At 27.8% G+C, this 11,177-nt stretch overlaps 1 protein-coding gene and 1 long non-coding RNA gene across 16 annotated transcripts in view; both read right to left on the reverse strand.

Annotated features, from left to right (window-relative positions):
• Window positions 1-11,177, reverse strand: part of LOC106775025 (beta-amyrin synthase) — a 36,715-nt gene that overhangs the window by 18,532 nt on the left and 7,006 nt on the right. For 4 of the 15 annotated variants that reach the window (XM_014662050.2, XM_014662049.2, XM_022787199.1 and 1 more), the window contains exon 15: window positions 1,935-2,015. The exons of 1 other annotated variant lie outside the window; for it this stretch is intronic. In XM_014662050.2, coding sequence (XP_014517536.1) covers window positions 1,935-2,015 — 81 coding nt within the window. Of the gene's footprint in view, window positions 1-1,009; window positions 1,147-1,285; window positions 1,420-1,520; window positions 1,605-1,934; window positions 2,016-2,110; window positions 2,480-2,568; window positions 2,626-2,855; window positions 2,955-3,056; window positions 3,180-3,348; window positions 3,469-3,572; window positions 3,687-3,763; window positions 3,953-4,073; window positions 4,241-4,368; window positions 4,454-4,537; window positions 4,736-4,906; window positions 4,997-5,343; window positions 5,530-5,712; window positions 5,961-6,069; window positions 6,091-6,258; window positions 6,349-11,177 lie in introns of those variants that run through there. 10 more of the 15 variants (XM_022787211.1, XM_022787205.1, XM_022787208.1 and 7 more) reach the window with 10 other exon arrangements.
• On the reverse strand, window positions 9,991-10,766 carry LOC111242686. Its single transcript, XR_002669973.1, has 3 exons — window positions 10,739-10,766; window positions 10,265-10,301; window positions 9,991-10,127 (listed from the first exon to the last, which is right to left on the reverse strand). It is a non-coding gene; the product is annotated as an uncharacterized LOC111242686 (long non-coding RNA).

The raw sequence follows: 11,177 nt of genomic DNA on the forward strand, positions 1-11,177 counted from the left end.
ATTTTTAGAACCAGAAACGTAAGAAAAGAAACTAAAAGGAACGATGCTAGAAATAGCTTATGTACTCTTGGTCATTCTAAACATATGATTTTAATGCAAAATTATCTATTGAATTAATTAAGGAATTAATAATTTAATAGATAATTTTAGAACTTGCTTTAAGGAATTAAATCAAGATACGTTTATGTGAATGCTTGAACAGAAAACGTATTTTATCCAGAATGTTACTGTAATGTTAGTCAAAGACCAATTCCTGACACACCAACTGTGTTTCTTGTATTGTTTTCTGTATTTTGATGTCTAATTGAGTTATAAAAGGAAGAATTGTCAGGTGTTGCACAAGTCCCTTGGGAGAACGATACTTTATTTATCACTGTATTACTTGTAACGATTTGGTATACTTGCCAAAAAGTTATCAACTTTTACAAACTTAAATGATGTTTTCAAATTTAGTTGAATGCATCCAAACTTAGGATGCTTGTGTTGGCAAAGTAATGAAGTGGAAAATATCAATGTGGTTGGTATTATCAGTATGCACTAAATGCATGAATAATTAAGGTCTATTTCTGCACTAACAAGTCTGACATATATTTATACCAACTTGTAAACTTTCTCAAGTATTAGATCAGTGATTTGAATTTTAAATTTAAAAGTAGAGAAAAGTACATTAAAGATGGTTGAAATTTGGATGTATCATCGTCATGTTCAACTTTCCCCATTTTCAAGACAACACAATACCAATAATAAGGACTATTTCGTGATTTTACTTTCCATTTCTTCTGCACAATGTAAGTGTAGACCATTGATAATTTATTACAAGGGTTCTTTCTAAATAACTTCCAATACACAATTAATTTTTAATACTATTTATTTATTTATCTCTTTTAATTATTATTTTTATCACAAATAAAAGATTTAAATAAGTTCATTAATTTTTTAAAGGACACTTCTTACCCAATGACTTATCATCCAACCATACCATGTTTACTTAATTCCATTTCTCCATGTGAATAACATAATAATAAAATGGTTTATTTAGATTCTCCAAATCATATTTTATTGTAGAGAGGAATGTTGCATACACACCCTATAGCTTCGTCCTCACAACATTATCATCAATTTCTTGTAATAATAGATTTCCACCATCTGCAATGAGATACAGTTAAATCTTATTAATTCACTTACATAATAATAATAAATCAGTCTAAAAACCTTGTGTATAATTTTCAATGTGTTGACACCATTTATGTATAAGTTTGGTATGGCATTATCTTGTTGATCTTACCACTTCTGAAGTTTGGGAATAGTCGAATGCACTAAAACTTTGTTACGGTATTCACTCAAAGCCCATATTGAAAAATAATTTCTATACAACGGGTAATGAAGCAAACAACTACTCTTGTACACCCCCAGAGTTTCCTGCCACAATTAAGTTAGACAAAAGATTAAAAAACTTCGATGCAATTATATAACATAATACATAACTTAATCATTTCAAAAGATAGAGATTTGAGAGGTACTTGTTGGGGCCAATCACCATCTTCTAACTGAGAATTAATGAGTAACTTTGCAGCACCATGAAGAGGTGTTGAATCTCTCTCAGCCTATATGCCACATTCCGAAAAGGAATATCAACGACACTTACTTTAGAGAACATAATAAACCATAGAAGTTGAAAGAAAAAATGATATTTTAACACCAATTGTTTGACACCATTTTGACACTGCACACGTGTCAAAATATGGTTGGATAATTTCAAATTAAAAAAAAAAAAACTTTGGTTTTTCTCTTTCAAATATATATCTCGGTTTTTTTAATTTAAAATCGTTCAACCACATTTTAACATGTGTGCAGTGTTAAAATAGTATAAAAAATTAGTATTAAAATATCATTTTCCGAAGTTGAAATTCAGCAGATGCATACAAAGAGAATACCTGTCCAGCATGAATTAAAGCCATTAGAGCCCAAGCTGTTTGACATACATTTGANCGATTCCCTTCAAGAGGCACGTACGTCTTCATTGCTCATATGAATTCATTAATATTTATAATTAGAAACATTTAAGCTAATGGAAATTGTAATCATAAATAATTATGGTTTAATAACAAACCTTCATTGGACATGAAAGATAACTTTCTCCCCACCCACCATCCTCATTTTGTATTGAAAGTAGAAATTCGACAGCTTTACGAATGGCGGCGCAGTTAGTGTAAGTCTTTCCAGCAGCAGCTAAACCTCCAACTGCCAACCAGGAACAGTATGTGAAACAAACTGCCCACTTCCCAACCCAACTTCCATTTGCTGATTGTTCATTTTCAATGTACTGAGTTGCTTTCACAATAAACCTCTCTATCTCTTCCCTTCTATGATTTGGATATAGCTTTTTGAACAATACTAAAGCCTGAATTATTGATCCAGTACACTCAATACACTCGTGCTCAACTACTATGTCCGCAAGAAATTCCGCCGGATTCAGATTCTGCAAATTAATTACAAAAATAATAACAATGAAATCAATATCAGAAAACAAATATATACACATGGTAGAAATCGACAACTCAAACTTACTTCCAACCACTTTTCACCTAATGCTGGCTCCCACACTGTTACACCTCCATTTTTGCTCTGCAGTAATCAAACTTGTAGTTTCGTAAACAAATATCACATACAAGCAATATAAATGAGTGGAAACTTGAATGAGGGAAAAATATAAAAAAAAAAACAGAAAAATGTTCATAATTTTAACACTACAAGGATATGTAATGTAGACAAAGATTAAGAAGACATACCATTGATTACCAAATTAATCGTATAAAATTTAAAAGTGTACTCCCACAAATCTTATAGTACTGTACCTGAAGGGAAAACAGAAAATTGACGGAATCGTATAACCGTTCAGGTTCCAATTTTTCTCCAACAATCTCTTCCGGCAACATCGACAAAAGTAAACAACACTGAAAAATGAATGATTGGTTGGTTAGAACCATGTAACATATATTTGTTATTCATGGAGTTTTTAACAAATTAAAATGTTTGTAACCTAAGCACTTAAATACCTTGAGACATTCTGCAGTGCCGTCAGAGATTTGTAATCCGTGGTCTCTGTCAGCTAAGGTCCATGCCCCTTTAGAAATGTGATGAAATCTACTCTTAAAATCTCCTGAACGATTTTCTACCACCTATAATATTAACGTATCAATTTATTATCGCCTAATAAAACTAATCATGAATTTATTCAACATTAATTATTTTTTACTACCTCTATTTTTTCTTTAAAATCAATTCTTATTTAAGTATATGGTTTCTTGTTTTGTTTATACACTGTAATTTTATGTATGGTATACAAACCTGAGATTTCTTGATAAAATCATGTGCTTTTTTAAGTGTGGGACCAAGATCATCAATTAGACCCGTAGCGAGAAAAGCTTGAACAGTGAAACCAACATCCCATGTTTGCGTATTAATTCCCTACATTATATAGACAATTGGATTTATTAAGTTATCATCTTCATGATTATCTTAATATTAGTGATTATAAATAAGGTGATATTAATTGAGTTGTATTTATGTACCGTGACACACATTCCATCTTCTGAAAGCCATAAATAATCTGGGACTCTTGCAAGATGCTTCTTAAAGGAATCTCCATTTGGATCGTCTACCCAACAAGCAAGCAAAGAGCAAGACTACCAAACACAAACACCAAGTGAAAGAAAGCTAAAAATTAAAATAATAAAGGTGCTTTTGAAATTATGATTATTACCTTGTTAAGACAGCCACCATCTATGTATCGAGTATATTCATCTTCGTAATGAATACCTTTTATGGCTACATCAAGTGCCTTTTCTCTTATCTTATTGAAAGGCCAGCGAATGAGAAGTGGCTCAGTCAAATAATAAGCACTGTCCCATATTAGATCTTGTATCCAGTGATGCGGATAATACAGATCTTCCTGTCACCCAAACATTATGTTCATGTATTTTCTTTTTTTAAATTTTAAACTCATTTTTTTCTTTAATTAATTACGTGTGCTTTTTACAAGTTAAGCATAAGAATTATAAAAGTTTTATTACCTTCGCACATTTGTGACGAGCTTTTTTCCAAGTATTTTCATCGTAAGGTTCAGTAAAGAGTTCTTCTCTCAAATCTTTGATTAGTGGTGTAACTGGACACACGAATCTTTTCCCATATATATATGACATAGGCATGTATATAGATCGACAATAATACCACATTTTAGCTGCATTATTTAATTAAGGTGAAAATAAGATACAATAATACTCAATTTAATGATGAACTCTTGTGTATATATTGAATTAACTAGTCATATTTCTTAAATAGTGAAAAAATAAAAATGAATTATTTAACCAGGATGCATGGGGAGAAAAGTAGGAAGTATCCAAAATTCAGGGGGCAATGGATTGCATCCACTCCAATTAACAATACCAAGTACCTGAAAGAATAACATTTTTTAAATTACTCACAAACTTACATTTCTTTATTTTGTGTGTTTTAAATTATATGAAAGCATGCATACCGAAAGCCAAAATTTTCCCCATGAAGGCATAAGTGTAATGCTACCATGATCATGAATCCACTTTCTGGCCTTAGCGCAAGCGTCGTTATGACCTCCATTGGCTCCTTCTCCAAGAATTCTCATAGTTACGTAATTGAGTGCGCTACAATACATGGTGCTTGGACCCTCTATGTGTAATCCCCACCCTCCATCTTCGTTCTTCCGATTGTTACCAATTCGTATATATTAAGAACAAACTTTCAAATTTCATGACTGCTATATATAATTTAAAGATATAATAATAATTTCACAAAACAGAAAAGAAAAATGTGAGAAATAGCATGTATTATTTTTTTTCTTCAACATGAAGTTCAGTTTGGTATACTGTACCTGATGATTGCACAAGTAACGGAGAATTTCTTTACGATATTCTTCTGGAATTACAGAATCAAGATGTCCTGTACAGTAGATAGAGATGATCTGCAATGTTTGAGGCAAAACGGAAAAGTAATATTATTTGTTAAACTAAGATATTGAATACACCAAATATGTATTGACTACAGCATAGTTTGAAATACATTACAAGAACAGCATGCCCTCTCACTTTATAAAACAATTTTCTGAGATTGATTATGTCTCTAAATCCAAATTTTGAAGTGATTATAAAAGTTAAATTTGTGAATTTTGTAAGTCATATGTTTGCTATAAATAGATTTTTTTTTCATAATTTATTTATAGCGAAACTCCCTTCCTTGTTTTTCATAAACTCTAAATTATTACAAGTGATAGTGAAGAATGAAGGTATATGCAAGTATTGTTAAAGTTACCATTATAGGAATGAAGAAGTTAGAACCACCGAGTTGAGCAGGCCAATGGCCATCACTAGTTTGCAGTGCTGACAGGTAATGAGAAGCCCTCTTTATGGACTGAGTAGCCTTCTCCCATGTAATTTCCTCATCATTTTCTATCTTCACTTTGCTTATTGTTTGTTTGAATTCTTTTTCCCTCAAAATCTGCACAAAAATGGAAAATAAAGTTATATTACTTATTTAATTTATACTTTCGTTTTTGGAATAATTTTCATATTTTACTGTTTTCATCCTGTTTTCGGAATAATATTCATATTAAAAGTCATATAAATGATTATTATTACATCTGAGGAATGAGGTTTTTTGAGGAGAAGAAAGAAGAAGAACCTGAAATCGCCAAAGTCGATCACCACACGCCTTTTGCTCAAACCGATTTTGATAGAAATGTTGACGAGCAGCTTCCACCTGGGCTCGTTCTTCATCAGTTCCTGCTTCAGAATCATACTCCCATATTTGTCTTCCTAAAAAGTTGTTTGTGCTGAATATGTAAGGACTCTTCCCTCCATCTGCTATCTTCAATCTCCACATTTTCTTAACCTTAGTTGCTCCTGCATCGTAAATTACTTATTATTACCCTACAAAATCAAACCTCGTTAGAATAGGTTCTAATCATGGCTCTGATACTATATTAAAAAATAAGTTTTTAAATCTAACTCAACCCTACAAAACGGATGAGGTTTGCACCTCATTTATATATTATAAATTAGTCTTTTCTCTGGTTGATGTGAGACTTCCAACAAGTGAAAAGAGGTGAAAAGAGATTTGTCTATAAGGATGTATAGAAAAAGTAGTAAACAGAAGTCCAACTTAAAATATGATAAGACGAAAATAATATGTGTAGAAGTTGAGTGTGAGTGCATGAGAAACTCATACTTATAAAGAAAGAACCTGATGATTGATGATGGTGAACGGTAAATCCTCAGTTTTTCAAGCTAACAAATTGATTCAGGACTACCCCTTTTCATTACATATATATGTATTTATATATAAAATATAATATGATGATAATATAATGGAACCATATATCTGTCTATTTAGTATTTATTTACATTTAATACACTACTCAGAGGTTTACAACTGTCAAAGTAATGACATTTTGTGAATGTGAATTTAGTTGTTATATTATTTTTGTAAATAATAAAAAGTTGTTATTAAACATTAAAATTAAATATAAAATAGATTATATATTTTATAAATTTAGTCTCTTTATTATTTTTATGAAAATAATTTTTTGAATTAATGTTAAATTTAAATATAACAAACGTAAAAAATCACATAATTTCAAAACTCGAATACTAAATTCTTCAATTTAAAAATGTAAAAACAAAAATGAAAGAGAATACCGTAGCATATATAATTTTTACACACCATTGTTACTACAAAGACTACAAAGACGTGTATTTCTATATTTTTTAAATTGTTTTTGTTTAAATTGAAATTTGTTGGTATTGGAAACTATCTTTCTCATCACTATTTTTTCATTTTTTCAATGCACAACAACTCTTCAATGAGGTTTGGCTTCAATACTTATTTCTCATTTTATTTTTGTTCATTTTGACATCTTCTTTTCGTCATTCTTTTTCTGTTAGAATAACACTCTATTTCTCTTCCCCAATTTCAATCAATATATAAGATGACATTCATCTCTATTTCTCCTTCTTTTAGATTAATTAACTTCTGAAATAAAAACTATAAGAAAAATTATATCATTTACAACTAAAATTCATTGATAATATATAAAATCTGATGGTAAAATAAAATTATCGATGATTTATCAATAGTCAAAATCTGTAAATAAATATATTGTTGGTGAATTTTATCAATGAAACTTTAATTTTGTTGGTAATTATTGACAAATTTTTTCGTTAATAAATTCATTAGTAATTATTGACAAATTATTTTATCAACAAATTTATCAATAAATATCATAATTTGATTTTTTTTTTTTTTTCGCTTTTTTTATTTATTTTATTTTTACTAATTTAGAAGAATAAACATATTCCAAACAAAATATCTTCAATCCAATTTCATCCTTTATTTCAAACTTTCATAAAATTTTGGTGAAAAAATTAAGATCCATGCTAAACAATATAGGTTACGTCTCTTATTGTAAAAACAGTGATAAACATTGACTTTGGTAGAACTTAGAAGGAACAAAGATGACGTTGCACGATGGTGATAATACTTGGATGCATCGTTGACTGAAAGAGAAAAAAATAGAGATATTATCACTTCTAAGCATGTCAGAGAAAACGAAGATGGAGTGGAATAAATAATATATATTTTCTCAATCTTATTTTTTTTAATAATATTTTTTAAAAATAAAATGTTTATTTTATTGATTTATCTTTTAAGTATTTATTTATTTAAATTTAACTTTTTTTATTTGGTAGTCCTTTAAAACTAAAATAATTATTTGTAATAAAAAATAGTTATAAAATAAAAAAATTAATAAAATTATTAAAAAATTATATCTATTTTTATAATTATTGATAAAAATATTTTATTTCTTAATATACATACAATCAATTTTATTCTTATTATTATAACTTATTTTATTAAGTAATTTAACTTTTTAAATATTATAATTATTATAAGATAAAAGTGGACAAACCTGTATTCCACTAATAATAATAATAATATAATATCAGTTTCTTTGTGCAATACTAATATTGATTAAAATATCTTAAAAATAATATTTTTATAATCCAATAGTTCTGAAATAGAAAGTTACTATTTATATATATATGAATTGTCAAATCATATTAATTGAAGGGGTTGGTTACTGTATAAAGCCGGACAATGATTACAACGTATACCATTATAAAGGCCAACAGTATTTAGTTGGTCGCTGGACTGTTTGGTTTCATTCAATTGAAAAATTAAGTTGAGAGATGAACATTTTACTCCTAAGATAAAATATTGGTAAATGATGTATACACAATTTAATATTAATAAAACAAAAATTGTTATGAACTTAATTATTAACAAATTAAAAAATAATATAATATTTAATTATATTTTATTTTAATCTCTCCTTTTACATAACAGAAATAAAAGAAAAGAATGGGTATATATATTTTATATTATGTCATAGATGTAAAGTAATTATCTATATAATTTATTTTTTCATTTAATATGGACTATATTTTTCTTCTAATTATATGTTTTTTATTTATAAAATTTGAATTTGATAACTTTTTCAAGATTAATTTTAGTATTTCCTATTGTGAAAATGTGAATTTTGTCTTTATTGTACTGACTCAGGCCAGTGTTTTAGATTAGCAATAAATAAATAAAAATTTAATTGAAAATTTTTGTTTTTATATTATATATTTGATTTGTTTTTATTATTATGTTTAATTTTTATTTAATTAAAATTTATTTTTGTAAAAATATTTAATATTATATTGAAATCAATATTTATTTTTAATTTAAATGAAATTTATTTTTGTAAAAAGATTTAATATTATATTTTGTGAAATCAATATTAATATAGTTTGAAATATCAGGTGTAAAAAATTTAGATATGTTGCATATAAAAATCTGGATCATCTTCTTATTTNGAAACCTTTTTTATGTTCACACACGTGATATATTATAAGTACAAAATTATTCTATTTCTATATATGCTAAACCTAAATTTTAATATATAAGAAATTCAAATTTTAACATGTGAANATTATAAGTACAAAATTATTCTATTTCTATATATGCTAAACCTAAATTTTAATATATAAGAAATTCAAATTTTAACATGTGAAATTTAATGGAGGGAATCATATTTATTTTTTTTACAAAAATAAGAATTTAATATAATTTAACGAAGCCAATAGCATTGTGGAGACTGAACATTCATGTTCCAGAAAAGATAACCAGAAAAGGTAGAAATTATCTTTGGACATTGAAATGGAAAGATAACACACCACAAGAGGCCATTAACCTTCTTTTATGAACTCCNAAGTTAATTATGTAAAAATCATAAGTTTTATAGAATAGTGGAAATCCTGTTGTGTCATTTACCATGAACTTTTACAAACTTAAATGATGTTTTCAAATTTAGTTGAATGCATCCAAACTTAGGATGCTTGTGTTGGCAAAGTAATGAAGTGGAAAATGATCAATGTGGTTGGTATTGTCAGTATGCACTAAATGCATGAATAATTAAGGTCCATTTCTGCCCAAACAAGTCTAATATATATTTATACCAACTTGTCGACTTTTTGAATCAGGGATTTCAATTTTAAATTTAAAAGTAGAGAAAAGTACATTAAAGATAATTGAAATTTGGATGTATCATCTAGGGCTAGACAAAAATAATTTATGTGTACTGTACTGCAGTTAACTGTATTATATTGTACTAACAATAATTGATTCATTCCTAGTAATAGTTCAGTATACTATCTCAGTTACAAGGGTTCTTTCTAAATAACTTCCAATACACAATTAATTTTTAATACTATTTATTTATTTATCTCTTTTAATTATTATTTTTATCATAAATAAAAGATTTAAATAAGTTCATTAATTTTTTAAAGGACACTTCTTACCCAATCACTTATCATCGAACCATACCATGTTTACTTAATTCCATTTCTCCATGTGAATAACATAATAATAAAATGGTTTATTTAGATTCTCCAAATCATATTTTATTGTAGAGAGGAATGTTGCATACACACCCTATAGCTTCGTCCTCACAACATTATCATCAATTTCTTGTAATACTAGATTTCCACCATCTGCAATGAGATACAGTTAAATCTTATTAATTCGCTTACATAATAATAATAATAAATCAGTCTAAAAACCTTGTGTATAATTTTCAATGTGTTGACACCATTTATGTATAAATTTCAATATAAAAGTTACTTCTTACCTGAGATAATGATGTCAAAGACTCGCATAAGATTCATCTAAAAATAAAATATCACATCAGTAGCATGTCTTGTTTTATTGTTTCAGAATTTGCAAAATAATACATTTAGGTTTTGTTCACTTAAGTGGATTTGAAAGAGAATAATTGAGTAGATTTAAAAACAACTTTCTTTTGTTGTTTATTTGAGTGAATTTGCAGGTAAACGAAAGAGAATTTGAAAGAAAAGTTTGTGAGAATTAGTGTAGAATTTAATTTATGTGAGAGATTAAAAAAAATTTACTTCCAAATCCACATTCACTTATCTACAAATCTATTCAAATAAATAAAAAAAAATTATCTTCAAATACTCTCAAATCCTCTCAATTACTTTCTCTCAAATCCATTCAAGTGAACAAGACCTTAATATAAATTATTTGTTTCAGAATTTATAAACTATAAATGTAAAAATAAAAGTTATTAAAGTTGATCACCAACATTGATTTATTTGTTGGATATTTGTATGGTATGGCATTATCTTGTTGATCTTACGACTTCTGAAGTTTGGAAGTAGTCGAATGCACCAAAACTTTGTTACGGTATTCACTCAAAGCCCATATTGAAAAATAACTTCTATATAATGGGTAATGAATCAAGCAACTACTCATGTACACCCCCACAGTCTCCTGCCACAATTAAGTTAGACAAAAGATTAAAAAACTTCAATGCAATTATATTACATAATACAAATCTTAATCATTTCAAAAGATAGAGATTTGAGAGGTACTTGTTGGGGCCAATCACCATCTTCTAACTGAGAATTAATGAGTAACTTTGCAGCACGATGAAGAGGTGTTGGATCTCTCTCAGCCTATATGCCACATTCCGAAAAGGAATATCAACGACACTTACTTTAGAGAACATAATAAACCATAGA

This window comes from Vigna radiata, chromosome 10 (assembly GCF_000741045.1).
Source record: "Vigna radiata var. radiata cultivar VC1973A chromosome 10, Vradiata_ver6, whole genome shotgun sequence".
In the NCBI taxonomy this organism is placed as follows: domain Eukaryota; kingdom Viridiplantae; phylum Streptophyta; class Magnoliopsida; order Fabales; family Fabaceae; genus Vigna; species Vigna radiata.